This window comes from the organism of the source record quoted next, unplaced genomic scaffold (genome assembly GCF_019419815.1).
Source record: "Pyrus x bretschneideri cultivar Hongxiangsu unplaced genomic scaffold, Pyrus_bretschneideri_v1 Contig36, whole genome shotgun sequence".
NCBI lineage: Eukaryota > Viridiplantae > Streptophyta > Magnoliopsida > Rosales > Rosaceae > Pyrus > Pyrus x bretschneideri.
Window position 1 is genome coordinate 3,659,846 of NW_025999679.1, and position 26,255 is coordinate 3,686,100.

Sequence of the window (26,255 nt, forward strand, 5' to 3'; positions counted from 1 at the left end):
CGGAATCGATCTTAAGAAGATGCAACTGGTAGATAGGCCTTTGTTTTCATCTCATTACTTTATGGATTCAAACTCTCTCCCTTTCTTTTAGTGTAGATCTATAAACCATGAATACGGGAGTTCCATAGAGATTTGGCAACGTAAAAATTCTCAATGAATCCCGATTTGTGAGTCGCATGGATTCACTAATTAAATAAATATTAAAAATATATTACATTTAAGTAGTGAATAGGCCATTTGTTGGGGGACTTTTAGGTCGAGGTGGACTTGGGCTTTGAGAATGTCCTCGTCTTCCTTGCACTGGCTTGTAATGCCTATGGCTAGACGCTTTCTTTCCATAGGTGCATTATGGCCGTAGAATCACCAAAGTGTCTTACTGCCATTGATGGGTCCTTCACTACTGAGGATCGTCTTCGACGAGGCAGGCCGTCGCCTCCTCTTGGTTCTTAGAGCAAGGCCTTCAAGGATGAAGAACCCTCCTTAGATTCAATGCCTCCTATTGATCCTAGACATATTTCTTGATGTTGCATCGAAAATGGGTTGCTTCTCGTCGTGTCGATCCACTTCGAGTTTTCCTGTGGTGAGGCTATTGGCTGGGTGGATTGGGTAAAGACTGAGCTCAGCTTTGCAAAGCAGTGCGCGACCTTGACAAGGGCCAAGGTTTTGGACACTGTCTTCATGACCAAGAAACAAGTTGCTCGCCTCAAGCTTGAGTTTCTTCGCCACATGGTTAGGCGGTGGAGTACAGAGACCCACACCCTTGTTTGTGCTTGGGGAGAATTCAACCCTACTCTAGAGGATGTCGCTAATATTATGCATCTTCCAATTGTGGCTAACGTGGAACCCTTCCGTTACGTCATTCCTTCGGCAAGCACTGACATTTTTGATGTTTTGAAGAAAGGTGCTCCTACATCTCCGCGCAAGGCTTTTTGCTTCAACGGATGGATCAAACACTTTTGGCATAATAAACAAGAGTCGAACTGCAGGTTCAAAGCCATGTTGTGCTTATGGCTAGGTCGCTTCATCTTCTATGATAGCAAAGATACCTTTAGTCGCCAAGTGATTCCTTGGGCCATAGCAATCGTACGTGGCCAAGTGGTTCTGTTGGCTTCGTGTTCCTCAGGCTCCTCTACCACGAATTGGACCAGCTTCACACCTTGGAGGAGCAGTCACAGGTAGTGCCCTATTGAAAAGTTTTGTATGTGCTACCTTTCTTCAAATTTTTTTTGTGGGAGTGTATTAAGGGTTTGAAGATAACTTTTTACCCCTCTAGCGCAATGAAAAGCCGTTACATTATTGACTCTGCCTCTTATTTACCTAAGAAGCTCCCACTGGCTTGTCAATGGTTTGGGAAGATTCTTGCAAAGAAGTAGGACTTCCTAGAGCTTTTGGATGATGTGAACAATTTTATTTTTTGTTCAGATGTGTCAGTCCTCGAAGGTTTTTCCTCCGTGATGTTCTTTCATCGATGTTGCATGTGAAGATGATCAAAGTGTGACGTCAATTCCTCTTTCCGATAATCTAGATTTTCCTTCGCTCATCGAAAAATCATTAACTGTGTTAGCTCCCTCAGTCCCTTTCAAAGGGGAAGATAATGAGGAAATGAGTGCAGTTTACTCTCTCTTCAGGGTGCGACGACAATTGGGTTTTGATTAAGGTATGCCAATAACTTTCCCTATTGAAGCTAAGACCTCTTTCAACAATCTGTTTTAAAGTTCTGTGTGTGAGCCTTCGCCATATTTTCGTCCTTTCTAGTACATTACCAATCGAACCTGAGTAAGTGGCATCTCTAAAGGCTATGCTGCTTACTGGTTGAAGAGTTTCTCTGCCATTGCCTGATGTGAAAATTATCTTGACACACAAATTAAACCCTATTTGTGACAATTGTAGTATATATGCAAGTAGGGATCGTTCTAACCGGGGATTAACTAGGATGCTAATCTACTTTAAGTTGACTTAAAAACACTTAACTAGACCTATATGATTCAAAACAAATTAAAAAGACTCAAAACAACACAAAACAAGCAAATAGACTCAAACTAGACTCCAAAGGGTGATTTGGACGAAATTTAACTAACTTAGACTCAAAACACTAATTTGGACAGATTCAAACACTTTTCTAACTAATCTAACACACTTAATAAAAGGGGGAATTGACTTGGACGAAATTAATTAAATTGGACAGATTGTAAACTAAACAGATTAGGCACTAAATTAGGTGAATTGAATGGGAAAAAGGCTAGTTAGAGGGTCTTTCTCCACACATGCACATATGTAACACAAATTGATTTCCAGATTTTATCCCTTTAAACCATGAATGACAATGCCCCAAATTAATTGTGAAAAACACTAATTAACTTTCAGATTTTCCTAGTTTCATTGAATTGGATGGAATACGCATCGACAATCAAATTATTCTTATCAAATTCCCTACATGAACTGCATAATAGAGATAAAATCAAAGATCATTAAGCTTTTTGAAAACCCTAAGCATTGACTAGGCATTCGTAACTATGAATTGCATAATACTCTTGCCTAGAAATTACTTAATACAATCATGACTAGTGATTTTTACTATTTGTGAATATAAGTTCATAACGATTAGGTGAAATTCCCTTATATCCTAGCATCAAATTCATGCATGAAAACTAAGTATGCATCCTTAATCAACACACAAGAACAAGTTCTCAATAAATCAATTAAGTAAATCACATTCACAATTCAAGAAACAAAATCTGGAGGAAATCAATTCATCTAAAACATATGTCCATGGCTTTGAATTCACCTCTAACTAAGAAAAACTTAGTTACACATGTTCATAACAATTGAAAAGCAAATTAAAATAAACATGGAAACGAAACGAGGGAAGAAAAAACTCCCAAAGTCTCCAATGGATGCAGATTCCTTGCGGCACAAGGGTCTCCTTCTCCTATGGAAGCCATGACACACCTTCTTCTCCCTAGGATTTGCGGCACAAGGTTGTATTTTCTGAATGGATGGTGTGTGTGTGAATGAATGAACGAATTGAATGATGAATGGCTGCCTAGGGTGTGTATGGGGGTGCGGCAACTTAAGGTCCCTTTATATAGTACTCGGCCAAAACCCTAGCAATCAGAATTTAGGGTTAAACCTAGCAGAAATAAGTGATTAGGGCCCCTAGGGTTGCGGCAAAGGTTGGGAACTTAAGTCCTAGCCCAATTGGTTTCAGATATGGACTAATACAATCCAAATCCAAGAGGAAAATGGGTAAATTAAGTCAAAATCCAATCAGAAAAAGGTTTAGGAATTTCGTCCAAAATTGGGCCTTCTAGAAACTAAGTGTTTTGTGGCTGATTTTGGGTGTACTAGAAGGCATAAAAGGGGGAAAGGTGTGGCACCCTTTTAGGGTCAGATAAGGCTTCTAGAAATTAGGTTTTTAGGTCCACTTGTAGCTAGGATTAAGGTGGAACAAGATTAGGTTAGGATAAGATAGGATAAGGTTTGGATAAGATAAGGTTGTTAGGATAAGTTTCCATATTTCTTGCTCTTTCCTTATCTTCTTTGTCTTGAACTTTCCTTTTCTGATTTGTAGCATGTTTCTAACCTCTTTTGACTCCAAATTCATCCATCCACCTTGCTCCATATACAAGCTATCCATAATAAGCCCAAAACTGCTCTAAAAGGCTCAAAATTGCCTTTTGTTGCCAACTTTGTCATTAGGACCTACAAACAAACGAAAATAGCTTAAAACACTATAATAAGTAGTAATTAGCTCACTAAATGTAAGGAAATAACATAACTAAGTAGCATAAATATGCTCCTATCATTGCCAAGTTTCATGGTGACAAACAATCGCGGTTGTCTCCCAATGTTGTCAACCATCCCTGACTAGTGCTAGAGCCCACATCGGCTGCTTCCGGTTTGAAGCGTTGGTACCACAATTGAGGAAAGCAATGCTTTCGGTGATTCTTCCCAGAGCACGAAGAAGAGTAGAGCTGTCTAGTGTCGATGAAGGGAAATCTACAAGTGGAGGGAATAAGGCGGCTTCAGGTATATTTTCTTAGCTTGACTTATCTTGTTAACTTTCCTCTTGCATGCTTTTCCTAAGTGCTTCACATGTTGTGCCTAAGTGATAGGAGCATATTTATGCGACTCAGTTAGCTTGTTTTCTTACATTTATGTTGTTAGTTCCTAGTTATTTTAGTATTTTAAGCTATTTTCGTGTGTTTGTAGGTTCAATTGGCTAAAGTGGCAAGAAAGTGCAATTTGGAGCAATTTGGAGCAATTTTGGGCTTGGAATGGTTAGCACATGCCTGAAGTAAGGTGGATGGATGAAATTGAAGACCAAAGGAGGCTAGGAATCTGCTAAAGAGATGTAAGAAATTAATTCAAGATTTGGAAGAAAAGGAATCAGCTACAAAGAAGGAAACATGAGTCAAACTTCCTTATTTTGACTTAGTCAATCCTAATCTTTTCCTACTTATGTTCCAGCTATCAAAGGGGTTCCTAATCAATTTATGACACTCAAATATATGTTCTAGAAGCCTAAATCCCATTCTCAAACTCAATGCCGCATCTCCCTTTCCTTTCCCTTTCCTTGCCGTGCAAGGGAGCACCTTTCCCTTTCCTATTTCCTATTTTCTGTCCTTGCCACACCCTTCTTCCCTTTTCTCTTGGGATTCTGACTTTAATTACCCTTTTTCCTTGAGGATTTGGGGTCTAAATCTTTCCTAAAACATTTAATTAAAGCCATGATCCTTTCCCTAAAATATTCACATTCTGCCGCACCCATTCACACATCATCACATACACAATTCTAAAGCAATCATCCACTCTCTCCACACACACAGCCGCACCAACCATTCAACCATCCTACATGCACAATTCCGCACCTTACCATTGATCCATTCTTGACCATAATACACCATAACCCAAATTCAGCCATTCCACACCTTTGTGCCGCAGCCTAGCAAGGAAGAAAGAGAGGAGGAGCAGTCTTGGACGTTTTTGCCATTCAAGTTGGATTGTTGGAATGTTTTTAGGTGTAATATATCATTTGTTTTCAATGTTTAATTTAAATTCTCTTTGTTTTGCTGTGAACATGAGAGGCTAAACTTGTTTTAGCTAGAGGAGACTTCGAAACCATGATTATATTTGCAATATGAATTGATTAATTCCAGTTATGATTTCATAAATTATGAATGCAATTTACTTAACTATTTGATTAAGAACTTATTCTTGTATGTTGATTAAGGAGGCCTACTTAGTTTGCATGCATGAATTTGGTGCTAGAATATAAGGGAGTTTCACATAATCGTTACAAACTTATATTCACAAGTAGTGAAGGTTATTGGTCACAATCGTGTTAAGTTAAATTCTTGGCATGAGTATCATGATGTCATAGTTACGAATGCCTTGTCAATGCTTATGATTTTCACAAAGCTTAATGATCTTTGCTTGTGTCTCTATTATGCAGTTCATGAAGGGAACTTGGGAAGAATAATTTGGTTGCCGATGCGTTGTCCGTCTAATTCAATAACTTAAGGAAAATCTAAGGGTTAATTAGTGATGTCACGGTTAATCTGAGGTGTTGAGATTCATGGTTTATTGAAAAAGCAACTGGATATCAATTTGTATGCAAGTGTGTTATGTGTGGAAAAGGACCCTCTAGCTAGCTTATCACCCATCCATTCACCCAATTTCGAGCCAAACTTTGTTTAAGTCTTTAAGTTACTTGTTTTTACTTTAAATTCGTCAAAAACCCAATCCCCTTACTTTGTTGTGTCAAATTAGTTAGAATCTGTCCTAATTTGTGTTTTTAAGTGTTTGAGTCAAAGTTAAGTTAAAATTCATCCAAATGACCCTTTAGAGTCTAGTTTGAGTCTATTTGATTGTTTTGTGCTATTCCAAGTCTTTTTAGTTTGTTTTGAGTTTTTTGAGTCTAGTTAAGTGTTTTTAAGCCTAGTTTAGTGTTTTTAAGTCAGTTTCAAGTAGATTAGCAATCCCTCATAATCCCCGGCCTAGAACGATCCCTACTTACATCTTTACTACAATTGTCAATAAGAGGGTTTAATTTGAGTGCAATCTTTTATCACATCACTCAGATGACGCAGTGAAACACTTCAAGCCTCAGGTGGTGAAGGACGGTCCACCTAGTAGCAAGCTTGACTCTTCCCCTGCTCTGAAGAAATCGAAGAGTGAAGGTTTCGCAGCGAAGCCAAAGACTGGTAAAAGACCTTGTTCCCTTGCTTCTTGCTCATCTTGCTTTGTGGCTTGATGCTAATTATAAGTTTTTTACAACAAAGGCTCTTACCAAAGAAGTAGTTCCTACTGGCCCTACTTGTAGGACTAAGAGTGCCAAAGTGCCTGCTTCTTTTGGCACTCCCAAGCCTCATGAGTTCTTCGATATCACTGAAGCAAGTGAGGAAAAACGGAGTGCTGGGGAAGCTGACGACGATGAGGCAGCTGGAGGAGGCTTGGCCATTGAGGAAAGTATCAATACAAGTGCCAAGTCTGACCTTGGAAGCGGAGAACATCTTCAGGCTTCCCTAGGGAAGGACACAGAAGGTGAAGAGATTGGCAAGGAGCCAAACGGCAAGGATGATAGTAAAGTAACAAAGGATGTTGATCTTGATGAAGTTGATGGATTTTTGAATGATGACGTTTAAGCGGAAATAGAAGGTATAGAGGTACATTTCTTCGTTGATGCTTGCCCTTGCGTGAATTTACTACTGTTTACCTTCTCCTTGAGTATTTGAATCTTGTTTAGACTTGCATGTGCATGTAAGAAGTAGCTAATTTCGCCTAGCATATTTTCTTCGTGTTTTTTCATGTGTATGTATAAGCATGTTGGTTTGTTGGAATTCCATATTAGATAGCTTCCGTGGGCTGTGCTACTTTGTGCCTCTACTTGTTGATCCGTTTCCTTACTTGTGCATATTTTCTCGTTTTCCCTCGTAGGTGAATACTGATGTTGTAGGGCCTAGAGTAGGTGTTGAAGCCCTCGGGAAGCTCAAGCATAATATCGCTAATGAAGATAGGGTATTAAATTTGATCGAGGAACTGATTCCTTCGAGCGAAGCTTTCTCTTCCTGGGTTGACTTCAGGGGAGTAAAGCTCTGTTCCATACTAGCTGAGGTGTTGGGCAAGTTCTTTGAGCGTGCCGGTGATGAAGATGTGAGCCTGATAGGTTTATCTTCATGCGTGGAATGATTTTTGAGGAACTGGGGACCTTGCTTTATGGCATGAAACATACTTCCCCATTGGAAATCATAGAGCACATGCTGCTATGTTGGCAAGACATGATTAGCGATGTGGTAGCTTTGGGTGTGCCAGTGGGTTCCTTAGTCGAGAAACTGGGAGAGTTGCGTGATACCATGTTTGGGCTTTGGCTTGAGAAGGATAAAGGCGTTCTGGGTTAATTTGTTAAAGTTAGCAAATTGACGTGTGCTCTTGAATTACAGCATAAGGAATTAGAGGTTGAGAAGCTCAAGTTGAAGAAGTTAGTATGCGGGAGCTCTATGGAAATAGTAACTTGTTTTCAACTTGCGGTAGATTAATTGCATGCTGATACCTCTAGCAGTTCCTCAGAAAGGTGGCGTTATGAGCTTAATTCCTCACCTTCCCACAAATGTGCACTTTGCACGACTGTTTGCATTTTTCTAACCATCGGCTTCTTTTCTTGGCAGAGCATGAACCTTGAGATGTTGAAGTAGCAGACCATGAAGAAAGTTGTTTTCCTCACTCCACTTTCACTTTTAGTTGTACTTTCCATTTGGACAGCTAGCTTATTGTTTTTCAAACAATGGCAATAAGACTGCTTTGCTTTGCGTTTTGGTTATTTGCCTTTGACTTTGGCTGTTGACATTGAATTTAGCATGATGCTTGTGATGTATTTAATTTTGTAATGACATTGGCTTTCTTTTACTTTGAGTGCATGAGAATTTGTCGGATAAAATTCTATTTAGAGTTTCTAAGACATAGGTTTGAGCTTTTGCCCACTTTCCTAAGGGCAATAGGTAATCCTGCCACTTGGCCTTTTATCAACGAGCTTCCCCGAGGAAGATGAAAAAATGTTGCAGCCTCTATAAGGAAGTAGAGCAAGTTAGGAAAGTTTGGCTTGCTTAACATTGATAGGCTTAGCATTGATTAGCATTGATTTGCATCGGTACGCTTAGCATTGACTTGCATCAGTAGGCTTAGCATAACATTGATTTGCATTGATAGGCTTCGCATAACATTGATTTGCATTGATAGGCTTTGGCATATTGCATAAGTATAGCTTTTGGACAAGCTTTAGTTGCGTGACTCAAGGGTTTTGCATGGCGTGTTGGCTTGGCATGTTGCATGATCATTGAACATTGAGCAACTTGCATGGCATTGATAGGCTTGGCATGTTGCATAAGTATAACTTTAGCATGATTTTCCCTTTAGGGCAACTTGCTTGGCATGGGCTTTCCTTATAACCTTGGCATGATTATGTTATAACTTATTCAGAAGAAACCCTTCTAGTTACCCTTGCCAATGTAAAGAAACGAATGTACCAAAGATTTTGATAAAGTGCTCATTCATTTCATTAAAATTTGGGGTACATTAATCGCTGCATAGCTTGACTGTGCATGGCTTGACTGTACGGTTGTAGGCTTTGGTAACTTGTTGGTGGTATAGGGTTACTTTCCTAATTGCTTTTGCCCTATTTTCCTCAAGTAACTCAAGGTCTTTCCATCACCAGCTTATGTATGCTGCAGCATCCCATTCCACGTCATTGAATGCTAAAACCCTTGCCATGGGCATCATCATTTCCACAGGGGAAATAGCTTCGGACCCATACACCAAGAAGTAAGGAGAAAAGCCCGTAGCGTTCCTTGCAGATGTGCGATGAGCCTATAGGACATCTGGAAGATGAGTGCCCCAGCCTCCAGTGTAATTGTGTACCATCTTGCTTAGGATTCTTAGCAGTGTCTTGTTTATGGCTTCAACTTGACTATTTCCCTGAGGATAGTATGACTTAGAGTAGCGGTGCTTGATCCCGTAAGCATAAAGTGTGGCACTTACTTGTTAGTTCACAAAAGGTGTGCTGTTGTCGCTCACTATCTTGTAAGGTATCCCAAATCAGCAAACAATGCATTCCCTGATGAAATTGGATACTGTTGCTCCTGTTGCTTTCCTGAGAGGGATTGCTTCTACGCACTTCGTGACTCAGTGGCTACTAGGATCCATATGTGGCCTTCGGAAGCTGGATTGATTGTTCTTATCAAATCAAGCCCCCAAGTATGGAATAGCCATGAAGTGCGCATGTCTTGCAGGAACGTTGGAGGCTTATGGGTTAAGTTTCCATGAACTTGGCATGCATGGCATCACTTGAGCATGTTGTGCATGTCTTCCCTCATATCCTAGGCTTAGTAGCTGCTTGTGCAATTTCTTTCGTCCTTGGTGCTCACCGCATTCTCCAGCATGTACTTCTTGCATGACTTATGAGGACTCGGATAGCCCAAGGCATCTCAATGGTTCCCCATTGAATCCATTCCAGTATAGAGTTGCCACATCCATGAAATACGTCTTTGTTGTCCCTTTCAACTTGCGTGCATCCCTGACATTGTTTGGCAGTGTTCCATCAATAAAAAAGATCAGGTATGGGGACCTCCAATAATCAGTGATGGAAATTGCAAATGCCTCTTCTGGGGAAAGTGTTCTATTGCATTTTGGATAGTCGGCTTGGATGCATGTAGCTTGTTGCTTAATCTCTGGCTAGTAGTACCTCTTTCTTTGTAGTCAGCGGTAGAGACTCACAACTTCATTGACTTCACATGTAGTCTCATGGGTCTCCTGCAACTGTTGTTGTGCTTCTTTTTGTCTGAGGGATCGGGTTAGCTGATAGGAGCATATTTATGCTAGCTAGTTATGTTGTTTCCTTGCATTTAGTTAGTTAATTACTACTTATTATAGTCTTTTAAGCTATTTTCGTATGTTTGTAGGTCCTAATGGCAAAAGGAGCAAGAAATTGCATTTTGGAGCCATTTGGAGCAGTTTTGGGCATGGATTGGATAGCTTAACTATGGAGCAAAATGGATGGACGAAATTGAAGACAAGAGAGGCTAGGAAATGCTACAAATCTGGAGAAAGAAGTTCAAATACAAAGAAGATAAGGAAAGAGCAAGAAATAAGGAACATTATCCAACCTTATTTATTCTATCCTAACCAACCTTATCCTATCCTATCTTATCTTATCCAAATCAGTTTGTGCCTTAATTCTAGCTATTTAGAAGGGATTAGATATACAATTAAACACATAACTCAGATTCTAGAAGCCTAATCCTTTATGTGCCGCATGTATGCCATTCCTTGAAGGTTTAGGAGTTGTAATCCCTCTCCTACAAAGTGTCGCACCCCTTAGCCTAAGTTCTTCTAGAAATCTGCCCTTTATCCCTTCTAGAAGTCTAATTTCTGCCACAAAATACCTAGTTTCTAGAAGCCCTAAGTTCTGGCAAAAATTCCCTATCCCTTTCCCATTTGGTTTTAAATTCGTCAAAAACAATCCCCCTTTCATTTAGTCTTGTTATTTGAGTCAAAATTTGTTTTCTTTTAGTCTTTAGAGTCAAGTTAAGTTTTATTTTCACCAAAATCACTTGTGTTGGTCTAGAATTGAGTCTTTTTGAGTGTTTGTTGCTATTTTAAATGTTTTAAGTTAGTTTTGAGTCTATAGAGTCTAGTTTAGTGTTTTTGACTCTTAATTGTGTTGATTAGCATCCTTAGTTAATCCCTGGTCTAGAATGATCCCTACTTGCATATATACTACAATTGTCATAAATAGGGTTTAATTTGTGTGTCAAGTTAATTTTCACATCATTAGCATTCTTTCAGATAGGCGCTTGTACAATGTCTTAATAACATTGATGTACTTTTTAAGGCATTTGACGCTGGGTTCTCCGCTTGGCTTGGAAAATTCCCTTCTAACAGTTTCCCTCCAGGTCGTCACCTTCTAAAGGTTCTTCTGGGAATGGTGCGTTAATGGCTGGGGCCTTTCTTCTAATTACAGCAATGTTGGGTTACTCTTCGACTAAGGTAAGCTTGAAGCTTGTCATGAGTTTCTCAGCTATAGTGTGGTATAATGACAAGGTTACTTCCTTCACCTCGAAGCTTCCTTGGACCTGGCTCAGGACCAAATTCGAGTCCCCTACGATTCTTATCTTCCTTGCGACCATTTCCATGGCTGTGGAAAGGCCTATGATGAAAGCCTCACTCAGCTACGTTGTTTGTGCATGGAAAGCTTAGCTTAAAGGCTAGGGCGGTAGCATGGCCTTATAGATTAATGAGTACAATGCCAGTTTCTCATCCCATGGTTGTGGAATAACCATCGAAATGCATGACCCATGGCTTATCTTCCACAGTGGCGACAACTATCTCTGGCAGCACACCTGGGACTTCCTTGGAAATGGTGGCCTCTTATTCTTCGGGGAATAATGCTATCATGTTTATCACAGCTTGGCCTTTGATAGCCTAAGGCATTACATATATAATATCAAATTCAGAGAGTTGGAGCAATCAATGAGTGAAACGGCTAGACAACATAGGTATAGTGAGCAAGTACCTTACCGGGTCAGACTTTACCATAAGGTGCAATTTGTGGGCTAGGAAATAATGGTATAGTTATTGTGATGTGTAGACATGAGCTAGGTAGAGGCGTTCCATCTTCTTATAGCGGGTTTTGGTGCCTTTTTGTTGTCTGCGGACCAATCTACTTCTTCCCTAGTTAAACTGCCTTGGGCAAGTAGGGCTCCTACTACAGTGCTTGTTGTGGCTAGGTAGAGCTTGAGCGGAATGTCTGGGATTGGTGCCTTCATGGTAGCAAGGATGGTAACTAGCTGATGGACTGGTTGATAAGCTTCACTTCATTCCTTAGTCCACATGAATTCCTTCCCTTTCCTAAGCATTTGGGCGAAGGCTCCTGTTACTACTGCTAATCTTAGGATGAAGCACCGAATGTAGGACAGCTTCCCCTTCAAGCTTTTAAACTCCTTTGCATTTGTTGAGGGGCATGAGAGTTTCGATGGTGCACACCTTGTCCAGATCTACATTGATGCCGCGTTGATGCAGTAGGAAGCTCAGGAACTTGCCTGAGGAAACACCGAAGGTGCATTTTTTGGGGTTCATCTTCAACCCATATATTTGGCATCTTCCCAGCACTTTCCTTAGCACTTCATAGTGTTCTTCCCTAGTCTTGGATTTCACGACAAGATCATCCCCATAGTCTTCCACTTAATTCCTCATCATGTCATGAAAGACTGCCGTCATTGCTCGTTGATAGGTGGCACCAGCGTTGTTGAGTCCAAATGGCATGACGGTGTAGTAAAAGTTTCCAAACGATGCGCTGAAAGTCGTCTTCTTAAGAGATCACTTCCGGTGCTGTTCACTTTTAATGAAAAACCACATTTATACATTTCCCTGGTACTATTCATTATACCTTTAAAAAAGGCTTTTCATTAAAAGGGGAGTTTTTTTTGGATTTTTCGTTAGTTTTCCTAAAAATTAACCCTTAATTTCAAAAATGTCAATTTTTATAAAAACTTTCAAATACATCCAAATTTTCACTTAAATAGACATAAATACCTCAAATTAAAAATTAAATAAATTAAAGGTTTTTTAGCTACCATCGCCTCAAGCTTCGATCCAACTCACCTTTGCTTCTACACTCCACCACCACAACCCTATCCCCTTCGACCCCCTCATCATCGACATTGAGCGCTGTCATGGTTATCACAAGTTGGAGTAGCAGAATTTCAATTATGCCTACTAATATCATTTTTAGTTTTAAATATAAGAATAGTTTTTAAAGTTAATCCACATGTCGTTATATGATTGTATTTGTGAGACCCACGTGGCGCCACATTATCACATTAATAGAGCAATTGACATATTTTTCATGAAAAAACTATAATGATCACGATGGACAAATTCAAAGAAAGACCAAACTGATTCACGATAGACAAATTCAAGAACACTATTATTGATTATCATTAATTATTAAGGACCAAATTAAGAAGTTATGTCAATATCACGAATCATTTTGGCTAAAAAACCTTTAATTTATTTGATTGTTAAATTTGAGAGTATTTGTTTGTATTTAGCTGAAATTTTGGATATATTTGAAAGATTTTATAAAAAATGACATTTTTAAAATTAAAGGTTAATTTTTTGCAATATTTAATAAATACTCCCCCGAGGGTTTAACCTCCCCATCCACCCACCCACAAAAACCCAAAAACGATGACTTGGCTTCACACAATCCCTTCACTTGGCAGCCTTGAGACGTGTTGCCCGTCATCTAGGAGAAATTTTTAATTGTGACGGAAATATAAATGGTATACCACCACATGTTTTTATGTAAATGATGAGAAATTTTATTTTTTAAGTTTAACATTAATATCTCACCGTTTAAACAGTGAGACATGATCAACACTGGAAAAATCTCTCGTCATCCGGGTAGCCCCAAACAAAACCTCGACGATATACGGAGTGGCGGGAACGATCAGATTGCTTACAGGTAAGTCAATTGCTTGCTTTTACTCGCTTTGGAGTATTTCGAAACGAAAATGTGTAACTTTTTTCCGTTGTATTGTATAAATCTGTGGATTGAATGGCTATATTTCCAGGGAATGGTGTTTGTTTGCTGAATTGATGTGTTTGGTGCAGGAAATTATGCTCTTGTAATAACTTCGCGGACGGAAGTTGGGACTTATCTCAGCTTCCCTGTTTATCGAGTGACCTCGATGAGGTTTCTGTCCTGCAACGATGGTATGAAGAATTCAACTGCTCAGGAGGTAAGGGTTTTGATTCTTTTCATTCGTTAGCGAGTTTGAGAGTGACTTGGGATGTTTTAATTTTGTGATGTGTTTGTGCAGAAAAAGGATGAGACGTACTTCATGGCTCTGTTGAAAACAGTCCAATCAAATCCGGGGCTGTACTTCTCGTACAAGACTGATATAACACTAAAGTAAATTCTTATGTCTATTTATGTATCTATTCGGTAAAGTGTTGTATTTGTTTATTTAATCATATATAATTGATCATTTCTACCAGCTTTCAAAGAAGATGTAAGTTAGTGGAAGGATGGATGGCCAAAACCAATATGGAAGCAGGTTAGTTGGAAATTTGGAATATTGGGTTTATCGGGACCTGATTAGTTCTTAAAAGTGATTCATGTTATATACATCAGGTGCATATAAGCATATATATTGTCCACGCGTTTAGTTTACTAGGCATCCTCAACTCTTTCCAATTCAGAGGGTTAATGGGGAAAGAAAGGAAAACCGCCCTAAGGATTTGCCAACTTCTGTGTTTTTGTGCACTATACTTATCTTTTGTTCTCAAGGTGAAAGTTTCAGCTCAATAAAGATGCCTTCTCAGTTCATATCCTTGAAAACATGCCATCCTTTGTGCAATTTTTTGGTTGTCAAGAGATTCTCCCTTCCCCTTTATCCAAAGAATTTTTTTGTCAGCACTAGAAGATGAGAAAGCATGAGTATCGAGTCAACTGACACACCATATCATATGGATGTTTATCAGTTTTTTCTCTTAATGCCATTTTAGCTCCTATCAAATGTTTACTTTACACATTATGATCTATGACTAGTAATTGCTTGGTAGTTTTTAACATTATTTGTGTTTTCAGGCTGACCCTCGATTTGTTTGGAACAGAAATCATTTGTGTTTTCAGGCTGATCCTCGATTTGTTTGGAACAGAAATCTTTTGGACGAACTTATCAAGTATAAGGTTAGACTTTCCATCTTTGAGGTCATAATTAGTTAAACAATTTAAAGTATTTTCTCGCTTACCGCCACTTAATGTATATCTTTAAGGAAGAACAGCATTTCCAAAAGTCGTCAGTTCTTCGCGCACAAATTTTATTGCTAATGCTCATTAATTTTCTCATGGCAGCTTGATGGGTTCATTATTCCTCTAGTACAAGGAAATATCCTGAATTTACTGATTTCTTATGTGTATGTCCCTCTCTCTCTCTCTCCCTCTCTCTCTAAGATTGAGACTCAGAGTTAGGTGAGTAATATGTTATGGTGTTCCGTGACCTACATTTAAGCTTCCAGACTGCACAGCTAAAGCTAAAGGCTTATCTGCCACACTTACGATGGTCTCAAAGAGGTGTACCCGGCGTCTTGGCACAATCTTATAGAGATGATTGATTCTTGTAGTCACTTTTGTGTCCGTATCTGCATGTTTTGAAGGACTTAAACATGAAACACTGTAATGTGGTCGTAGGGACAAGAATGTGGAGAAGAGGAGCCAACCTTGATGGAGATGTTGCTAATTTTTTTGAAACTGAGCAGTTGGTGGAGATTGAAGGTTTCCAGCCCTCATTATTGCAGGTAATTCTCATATGAAGGTTCAGAAAAGAAATGTGTGCTAAGGTATTATTGTATCGGAGTATTTTTAGTTACTATTATATTTCTTTGCCTAAATAGGACATTAGCTTATATCATGGTGTCATTGTACATGTGATCAACTAAGTTGGCCGAGGATTAAACATTTGAGAAAAGTATATTCTGTTGAGAATGAATCCCATATTGATGGGAGGAGGGACCTTGCATGAGCTTATAAGTAAATTGGGCTAATCCCCATATTGCAAATTGGTTTTATGGTGGAACCTCAACTTTCTTCACATTCTGCGCTCCTTGTTGATATGAGAAATATCATAATTGTAGAACTTTGTCATTCTTTTCTGAGGTTTATGGACTGCCCCTCACATAGATGAAACTTTTGTACAGTTTAGCAAGGATAGATTGGTTTTTGCCAACTTTTATACATTTAGAGAACTTTTTCAATACTATACTTTCTAAATATGCAGGCGCTGTTTCACTATTAACCCTTAAGACTGATAATAGATTGGAAGTTTTGTCATAAATTAATTCAAGAAGATTTATTTATCTATTCCTTTTTTCTGTATAAAAACCTTCCATAATACTTTTGATATGTTTTTCAGATTCGAGGTTCAATTCTGCTTCTTTGGTAGCAAATTGTTGACTTGAGCTATAAACCACAACTTAGGATTATTACTCATGAGCAGAGAGTAATTTGTCGCCAGAGATGCAAATCCATCCCTTTTTACTCTTTTCTGGCTTCATGGTACAGTTCTTGTTAGAGTAGTTTCTGAATTTTCCCAATCTACTTACAGTCAAATGTTGTGGAGCACCATTTTTTTGATCTTTCCCAAAGATATGGAGAGACAATGGCAATAGACCTAACTGATAAAGTAAGGGTTTCTTCTCTTTTTAACGTTTTACTTTGAATTTAACAATCCTTGAACACTGGTTCACCTTTACGTTAAGCTGAAAATTTTGCAATTTTTTTCCTTCAAATTGTGTTTGTACGACATGCTCACCTTTTTGTGGCTCTGGGATTCACTAAATAAGCAATGGTGTGTATAACTCGTCCCAGCTGATTGCTTGTGCTACACAAGTTTTACTTTTTTTTTAATTGTATGCAAAGTATATGTTGTTTCATATATTTCCAGTTGTTATAAGCTTTCCATTTATTGTTATTTGTAGCATGGTGATGAAGGTCAACTAAGCACGGCATTTTCTGCTGAAATGCAAAATCTACCAAACATGAGGTGACAATTTGCTTACTTATGTATGCAACTATGTTGGCTCCCAACTGAATCATTTTCCCACTTCAAGTGGATTCCTTTTTTGTTTTCGAGGTTGCTTAAAATGAAGTCAGTTCTATTGGTTGGCATTGGGAACAATGTCAGAAATGAGATTTTGTTCTCAACTTACTAGTGTTTTTGTAGCAGATACGTTTCATTTGACTTTCAACATGTATGTGGTAACTCAAACTTTGAAAACCTAAAGGTTCTATACGAGCGGATCTCAGAGCCATTTGAAAAGCAAGTGTAATGAAAGCGTAATATCTGATTGAATTAAGTATGCCAAAATCCAGGTATGCTGGCAATATGTAATACTGTTTTTAATCAAAACTGTTCCAGCTGAGCAGATACTTCCTTGTAGATGCGAAGGGCAATATACTTGAGGAGCAGGACTGCATTGATTGCCATTGCAGGAGTAAACTGAGATTTGACATTCAATTGTTTACTGGTTCTTTATTTTGTAGAGTTGCTTGGCCCAGAAGTCTCTAGATGCACAGTTGCAGAGGACTGGAGTGCTGGATTCTTCTGAAAGCATTTCTATGTTTGCTGAAGACTACCAAACATTTAGAGCATGTATGGAATTATTCATGTCATGTATCCTATCTTTCATAAATGATCAAACGATGTCTATAATAAGTTGTTATACTTATTCTCAATTCCGGGTCTTTGGTGTGGGCGGAGCAAGGTGACGAGATAAGCCTCGACTACGCAGGGACATATGCCCTTAAAGGGGACCTGGTTAGGTAAATTCAACTGTATAGTATGACTTGAATCATGGACTATACACACACACACACACACACACACACACATATAATGTAATTATGTATATATGTCCTTTTTTTTCGAATCATATTCTGGATCCATATTACCGCAGATAAGGGAAGCAGACATTTGGAGGAATAATTAAAGATGGGATGAGTGCTCTTTCAAGATATTTTTTGAATAACTTTCAGGATGGCATTCGGCAGGTAAACTGCCTCTCTTTGGCAAATAGAGTATTCCTCATCTGCATGAAAGCAAGTGACTTCCATGTATATATACTTGCTTGAAATAAGTTTCAAATTTGTTCAGGATGCTATGGATCTTATCAGTGGCCGCTGTACAGTTAGAAGGGATATTTCACCATCGCGGGCTGAATCTTTTTCTGTACAATGAATGTTTCAAAGAAATTGAAGTGCCTGAAGTCCTTGTCTGGTTTCATATATCCCTTTGTTATCAGTTGTACAGATCCTGGGTAGGATAATAAAATCTTGGTCCATCTTCTCGGAACCTTGATATTTTAGTTTATGATCGTTTGGGGAGTACCCTTATGGTTCAATTGCATCTCATGAAAGTAAATTTAGTAAGAAATCATGCCTACTTTAGCAAATACGAGCGATATTTAATGGATATGCCTTTAGTAACGAAAGGAGAAGTAAAATTCAATTCTAGCAAACTTGATGTTTGATTGGCCAGCTTGGCATGTAATCATCATTAGTTGGCCGCGAATGTAGGTAACTTGTGCCGCTTTTAAAATGCCTTCACTGAATCTATGGTCAAGTTTTAAGTGAGAACAAACATTGCAGTATCTACCAGTGGCATCAAAAAAGGTATTACTATTATTTGGTTTTGCCTGAAATCTTAGCACATGGAACTTTGTTCTCAGGTGCGAGTTCTATTCAATATTCACTAAGACCTGAGAAATTTCGAATCCAACTTGCAGCGGGTCGAAATGCCCAACAGTATATGTCTTCTGTTCTTTGTGCTGGAGTGACTGCTGGAGTAGCGGCAGCGGTTAAAGCTAACGGAAGGTAATTCTGTTTGAGACCTCGCTTGTGCAGACTAGTGTAACATTATTCTGAACTCGTTCATTCAAACCGTAGAGTTACTGTGTTGCAAGCCTTGTAATTTCGTAGCTAATATTTACAAGCGACTTGTGGTTAAAATGGTAAACTTGTTTTACTGTTTCCGGTTGCAGCCGACAAATTACTTGGTACATTTGGCCACGAGTTCAAATGGCAGTGCAATCGGACATGGTACACTACTTTAGAGATTGTGTGAGATCGCTAATTCAGGGGGCCACGTTGTTTTGATAATCTTTGCAATCCAAATAAAAAGAAATCGCTCTGAATTACTTGGGTGTGTTTTGATAATCTTTGCTTTGAATTTACTCCAAATATTCTAAACATGATTTCAACCGGACGAAACACTTACAATGCCCTTTTGCTGGAATGGGATTGATTACAAACATACATAGACATCCCTCTTATAGAGATTTCACAAAGACTAACACAAAACATAGGTGTTCAAAAGTCTTACCACAAAATATAAAACACAAAACATAGGTGTTCAAAAGTCTCTGCACATCCGCACTTTCACACATATTTTTAGACTTTTGTATACACACACATAGCTTTCGGCCATTACAGAAGGCTGTCACTCTCTGCTTTCGGCCAGTACAGAAACATTGACAGCTATCAAAGTAAAAGATAAGTATAGCTTTTGAAAAACAAGGCAGCTATAGACAAAACATGCTAGCTGAAAAGTGGTCGTGTAGCCAACTATTCCACCAATTTCGGCCACTTTAGTTTGATTTGAACTTCCAACAGTTCCAACAGATTCCTTAATTTCTGTTGACTAACTACTAAGTTGGTCTATCTTAATTTCTGTGGCCATCCAATCTCAAGTGTATTTTCTTACATGTGATAGGATTTCTTCTCTTTTGTGCTTCTGTGCAAATTAAACTTTGGTTTTCTGGTTTTCCATTTGTCTTTGAACAATGATGGAGCATTCACGTACTATTCGTAATTTGGTTTTGTTGAAATTCCTGCATGGCTTCTTTCTCTTAGTCTTATGCATGATGAGCACATGTCCGGAATCTACAGCATTTCCCAGCTCTACCTTGCTTGGAAACGAATCTGATCGCTTGGCTTTGCTAGACTTCAAGAAAAGAGTAACTGAAGATCCCCTCAGTGTCATGAGCTCGTGGAATCATTCCATCCACTTCTGCAGCTGGGTAGGCATTACATGCCACCGTGCCACCCAAAGAGTCTTGATTCTGGACCTGCAAGATAAACAATTGGTAGGCTCCATTCCACCTTCCATTGGGAATCTTACTCGTCTAATTGAAATAAGCTTGGGAATCAACAAGTTTCATGGTGAAATTCCTCAAGAATTGGGTCGACTGCGGACCTTGGAAAGTCTCAACCTGTCTTTCAATTCTTTAGGCGGGAAACTTCCGACTAATATGTCCCACTGTACACAACTCAGATTTTTGGATCTTTTATCCAATAAGATTATTGGGTCAATTCCACGCCAACTCAGTTCATGGTTGAGTTTGACTGTTCTACAACTTGGAAAAAATAATCTCAGTGGAACCATCCCAGGTTGGATAGGAAATTTTTCTTCTTTGAGGAGTCTTAGACTTGGCGGCAACAATTTTCAAGGAAGCATACCAAATGAGCTCGGGCATATAACAACCTTGGAATTATTCATAGTTGGGCACAATAATTTGTCTGGTATGCTCCCTTCTTCAATTTATAATATTTCTTCCATATACCTAGTCAGTGTTTTTATGAACCATTTCCATGGAGAGCTACCACCAAATCTCGGCATCTTGCTTCCTAATCTCGTAGAAATTTACTGTGATGGAAACAATTTCACAGGAAATATTCCTGTATCATTGTCAAATGCTTCTAGACTTCAATTGATTGATTTTTCTTGTAATGACTTCACGGGGACAATCCCTGGAGAAAGTCTCGGAAGCTTGCGAAGCTTACTTGTGCTAAACCTTAATCAACTGGGAAATGGAAAACTTGGTGATATGAGTTTTCTCCATTTCTTGACTAATTGTACTAGTCTTCGATATCTGAGTCTTAGCTTTAATCGTTTTGGGGGAGAAATCCCGAGATCCATAGCCAACCTTTCGACCCAACTACAAACTCTTTATCTAGGGGGTAATTTGTTACATGGAAGCCTCCCAAACGGCATTGGAAATCTTATAAACCTTGCCGATCTAGCTATGACTAATAACTATTTGGCGGGTGTTGTCCCCGAAGAAATTGGGAAGCTCAAGAAGATGCAGAGAATAGTTTTGAGTGCTAACAAATTTTCCGGGCCAATTCCATCTTCCCTGGGTAATATGACTTCATTGATAGAGCTCCACATGGACGGAAACAGTTTTGAGGGAAGTATACCTCCAAGTCTTGGAAACTGCCAAAAGCTGTTAAAACTTTTACTTAATAATAACAATCTAACGGGCAGCATACCTAAAAAGCTTATGGAGCTTTCAACCCTTTCAGGTCGTTTAGACCTGTCTGGAAATTATTTGACTGGTTCATTGCCAAGTGAAGTGGGTGATTTGGTGCATCTCACAGTGCTAAATGTATCAAACAACAAGTTATCAGGGGAAATCCCCAGCACCATCGGCCGTTGTAGCAGTTTGGGGGGCTTGTACTTGGACGACAACAAATTTGAAGGAACAATTCCTCAGTCTCTTAAAGATTTAAAGGGCTTGGAAGAACTTGACATTTCAAGTAATAACTTATCTGGGCAGATTCCTGAATTCATAGGCAAGCTTGGAGCACTTCAGTATCTCAATCTTTCGCATAATGATTTTGAAGGCGAGTTGCCCAAAGAAGGAATTTTTTCAAATGTCAACGGTGTCTCAGTTCTTGGAAATCATAGGCTCTGTGGTGGTATCCCAGAATTACATCAACCTACATGCCCCAAAAATAAACACCATTCATCTCGAGGACTACTTTCCCCAAAAGTAGTCATCCCTATATCTTGTGCACTTGCATTCATAATTGCTCTATCATGCTTCTTTGGTGCTCGTTCAATGCTGAAAAGGTCAAGAGATGGACTTGTAACTTCACATTCTTATAAGGATTGGAAATTAGGTGTTTCCTTCTCACAACTTGTTGAATCGACTAACGGTTTCTCTGTGGATAATTTGATTGGTTCCGGAAGTTTTGCTTCTATTTATAAAGGGGTAATTCCTAGCGATGGAACGGTAGTTGCTGTTAAGGTATTAAACCTTCAACAACAAGGAGCGTCTAAGAGTTTCAATGATGAATGCAAAGCTTTAAGAAGTGTCAGGCACCGAAATCTTGTCAAGATCATAACTGCATGCTCAAGCATTGATAATCATGGTAGAGACTTCAAAAGTCTAGTCTTCAAGTTCATGTCAAATGGAAGTCTTGACTCGTGGTTGCATCCTAGAGATGAGGAGCAATCTCCAAGTAAGAGATTGAATTTTATGCAAAGATTGAACATAGCCATTGATGTTGCTTCTGTGTTAGATTATCTCCACAACCATTGTGAAACGTCCATTGTTCATTGTGATCTAAAGCCGAGCAATGTACTTCTTGATGAAGACATGGTAGCCCATGTTGGGGACTTTGGTTTAGCAAGGTTCCTCTTGGAAGCATCAACTGATCATTCCCTCAGTCAAACAATGTCATCACAACTAAAGGGTTCTGTAGGTTACATTCCTCCAGGTATGAGATTCCATCATTCTAATTTCATTTTTCAATTCTTATTAACTTATTACTAAAAACCAACTAATTAAATCCTATTTATTAAAGATATACTATTGACTCTTTTTCCTGGAAACAAGTAACATTAATCTGAAATAAGATATCAATTTTAATAGTCAATTGCATGTGACATCTTATTGTCTATATGTATGTCACTGCAGAGTACGGCATGGGAGGCCAAGTTTCCATACTGGGAGATGTTTATAGCTACGGGATACTCTTGCTAGAAATGTTCACAGGAAAAACACCTACTGATGACATGTTCATTGAAGGTCTAAGCATTTACAAATTTGCAGCCATGGCTTTGCCTGACCATGTCATGGACGTTGTTGACCCTTCATTGCTCCTCGACCTCGAAGCTGATGGTAGTGTTAACGATGATAGATACGAAAGGACTGCGCTGCCCAAACGTAACAATCGTAGAGTGGTGAAAGCAAAAAAGGTAGAGGAATGCTTGTTTGCTGTGATGCAGATAGGACTGTCCTGCTGTGCAGTATCACCAAGAGAGCGTATGCTTTTGAATATGGTTGTCGGAAAAATGAGTGCAATTAGAGACTCGTACCTCAAAGTTCAAGAAGGCTAAAAAAGGACAAAGATATGCTGCTTGTGGTTTTTCTTTTCTTGTTTTTCTTTACTTTTCCTGCCGTCGCTTTGAACCTTGCCTCTTTTATGTCAACTGTTGTTTTAAACAAACAAAGTTTTCATTTGTATGACTTGAAGCTTTCAAATTCTTATTTGTGTGGAGCTATTTGTGGAAGAACTTTGCAGTCAATCGACTGGGAAATGGAAAACTTGGTGATTTGAGTTTTCTCAATTTCTTGACTAGTTGTACTAGTCTTCAATGTCTGGGTCTTAGCTATAATCGTTTTGGAGGAGAAATCCCAAGATCCATAGCCAACCTTTCGACCCAACTACAAATTCTTACTTTAGGGGGAAATATGTTACATGGAAGCTTCCCAAACGACATCGGAAATCTGATAAACCTCATTGCTCTAGAGATGGCTCGGAACTATTTGGCGGGTGTTGTCCCTGAAGAAATTGGGAAGCTCGAGAAGATAGGGAAACTGTATTTGTATGATAACAAATTTCTGGCCCAATTCCATCTTCCCTGGGTAATATGACTTCATTGATAGAGCTCTACATGCATAGAAACAATTTTGAGGGAAGTATACCTCCAAGTCTCGGAGACTGTCCAAACCTGCTACTACTTACACTTTATACTAACAATTTAACGGGCAGCATTCCTCAAAAGCTTATGGAGCTTTCAACCCTTTCAATTGGTTTGGACCTGTCTGAAAATTATTTGACTGGTTCACTGCCAAGTAATGTGGGTGATCTGGTGCATCTCACACTGCTAAATGTATCAAAAAACAAGTTATCAGGTGAAATCCCCAACATCATCGGCATGTGTGCTAGTTTGGGGGGCTTGTACTTGGACGACAACAAATTTGAAGGAACACTTCCTCAGTCTCTTAAAGATTTAAAGGGCTTGGAAGAATTTGACATTTCAAGCAATAACTTATCGGGGCATATTCGTAAATTCTTAGGCAAGCTTGGAGCACTTAAGTATCTCAATCTTTCTTATAATGATTTTGAAGGCGAGTTGCCTAAAGAAGGAATTTTTTCAAATGTTAGTGGTGTCTCAATTCTTGGAAATCATAGGCTCTGTGGTGGCATCCCACAATTACATCTACCTGCATGCCCCAAAAACAAACACCATACATCTCGAGGACTACTTTCCCCAAAAGTAGTCATCCCTATATCTTGTGCACTTGCATTCATAATTGCTCTATCATGCTTCTTCGGTGCTCGTTCAATGCTGAAAAAGTCAAGAGATGGACTTGTAACTTCACATTCTTATAAGGATTGGAAATTAGGTGTTTCCTTCTCACAACTTGTTGAATCGACTAACGGTTTCTCTATGGATAATTTGATTGGTTCCAGAAGTTTTGCTTCTATTTATAAAGGGGTAATTCCTAGCGATGGAAGGGTAGTTGCTGTTAAGTTATTAAACCTTCAACAACAAGGAGCGTCTAAGAGTTTCAATGATGAATGCAAAGCTTTAAGAAGTGTCAGGCACCGAAATCTTGTCAAGATCATAACTGCATGCTCGAGCATTGATAATCATGGTAGAGACTTCAAAAGTCTAGTCTTCAAGTTCATGCCAAATGGAAGTCTTGACTCGTGGTTGCATCTTAGAGATGAGGAGCAATCTCCAAGTAAGAGATTGAATTTTATGCAAAGATTGAACATAGCCATTGATGTTGCTTTTGCATTAGATTATCTCCATAACCATTGTGAAACGTCCATTGTTCATTGTGATCTAAAGCCGAGCAATGTACTTCTTGATGAAGACATGGTAGCCCATGTTGGGGACTTTGGTTTAGCAAGGTTCCTCTTGTAAGCATCAAATGATCCTTGTTTCAGTCAAACAATGTCATTGCAACTCAAGGGTTATGTAGGTTACATACCTCCAGGTATGAGTTTCCATCATTCTAATTTATATTTTCGGTTCTTAATTATTAACTTACTACTAAAAACCAATTAATTAAATTCTATTTATTAAAGATATACTATTGACTCTTTTTCCTGGAAACAAGTAACATTAATTTGAAATAAGATATCAATTTTAATAGTCAATTGCATGTGACATCTTATTGTCTATATGTATGTCATGGCAGAGTACGTCATGGGAGGCCAAGTTTCCATACAGGGAGATGTTTACAGCTACGGGATACTTTTGCTAGAAATGTTCACAGGCAAAACACCTACTGATGACATGTTCATCGAAGGTTTAAGCATTTACAAATTCGTAGCCATGGCTTTGCCTGACCATGTCATGGACGTTGTTGACCCTTCATTGCTCCTCGACTTTGAAGCTGATGGTAGTGTTAACGATGACAGATACGAAAGGACTACGCTGCCCAGACGTAACAATCGCGGAATGGTGAAAGCAAAAAAGGTAGAGGAATGCTTGTTTGCTGTGATGCAGATAGGACTTTCCTGCTGTGTAGTATCACCAAGGAAGCGGATGCTTCTGAATATGGTTGTTGGAAAAATGAGTGCAATTAGAGACTCGTACCTCAAAGTTCAAGAAGGCTAAAGAATGGCAAAGATATCTGCTTGTGGTTTTTCTTTTCTTATTTTTCTGTACCTTTCCTACCATCGTTTTGAACCTTGCCTCTTTTATGTTAGCGGTTGTTTTATAGGGACGAAGTTTTCATTTGTATGACTTGAAGCTTTCAAATTCTTATTTGTGTGGAGCTATTTGTAATTGTCTTGGTTATGTCTATCCTGTTTAGAATAAACTCAATGCTGAAGCAGTTTATAACATTTTAGTCTCATATTTCTTCCCAGATGGTTGCATGTGCTACACAAGTTTTGTTGGATTTTTTTTTGTTTTGGTAGCATGTGGGTTATGGTTGTGACGAAGGATGAAAGATTGTTTTAAGGCACGTATAAATATGTTGCCATTCATAATTTATTTGCCCCGACATACAATGTGCAAAAGGGATATGCAAATAAGCCTTGTGGATACAGTTAAGCCCGACGTTATGCCTATTGTTTATCCAAGTTTTGCACACTTCTAAAACAAAGTCCAAACACTCAAGGAGATAGATCAGAATAGTCAAGATTTAACTAGAAATTGATACTGCATATTTAGTTTTTAGGCTTTCATTATGTCAAATAATAGAATATAAAGATAATTCTCACTTTTTTTTTTCTTCTCTCTAGCCTTGATATCGCTTACATTAATTTCTATATTGTGTCGTGTTCTTTCTAAAACATTTGATTGAGTTGATTTATAGGCAAATAAATAAGATAGCATGCCTCAAAATATGTTTTCCGCAGATAAATTTATTTTATTATAACAGGTCGTCCCCCTTTACAACATAAAATTGGTAAATAAGAAAAACAAATTTTGTTATATGAATTTTTTTAAACAAATAATATTATCAATAGAGAAGTGGATCAAGTATTTAACGATAATGTGGTTGAAATTCGTTTTTATCGTGAGTCAAAACCTCTCCCAATCACTCCGATCCCCTGTTACAGTAGCATCCCTTCATCCGAGTCCTCTCCAGCTATCTTCAGT

General features: G+C 38.7%; 1 protein-coding gene and 1 pseudogene across 3 annotated transcripts; both read left to right on the forward strand.

Moving 5' to 3' along the window:
- Nucleotides 1-3,932: 3,932 nt before the first annotated feature.
- LOC108865812 lies at nt 3,933-18,582 on the forward strand (annotated as a pseudogene).
- LOC103930539 (probable LRR receptor-like serine/threonine-protein kinase At3g47570) lies at nt 18,343-25,515 on the forward strand. Of its 3 annotated transcripts, XM_048591914.1 has the most exons (4): nt 18,343-18,430; nt 18,598-18,655; nt 19,505-22,120; nt 22,321-22,973. In XM_048591914.1, exons 3-4 carry the CDS (start codon nt 19,597-19,599, stop codon nt 22,740-22,742), a joined length of 2,946 nt encoding a protein of 981 aa, XP_048447871.1. In that variant the 5' UTR covers nt 18,343-18,430; nt 18,598-18,655; nt 19,505-19,596; the 3' UTR covers nt 22,743-22,973. The 3 variants fall into 3 exon arrangements, with proteins under 3 accessions (XP_048447871.1, XP_048447870.1, XP_009338161.2); XM_048591913.1 differs by lacking the exons at nt 18,343-18,430; nt 18,598-18,655; nt 22,321-22,973 and adding an exon at nt 24,841-25,515 and having other exon boundaries at nt 19,124-22,120; XM_009339886.3 differs by lacking the exons at nt 18,343-18,430; nt 18,598-18,655 and having other exon boundaries at nt 19,125-22,120.
- The last annotated feature ends 740 nt before the right edge of the window (nt 25,516-26,255 follow it).

Bases quoted from the DNA above. Each gene is read 5' to 3' on its own strand.
- LOC103930539 (XM_048591913.1), top strand. From the start codon at position 19,399: ATGATGGAGCATTCACGTACTATTCGTAATTTGGTTTTGTTGAAATTC. The intron at 22,121-24,840 runs GTATGAGATTCC...ATGTCATGGCAG, and splicing joins TGTAGGTTACATTCCTCCAG to AGTACGTCATGGGAGGCCAA.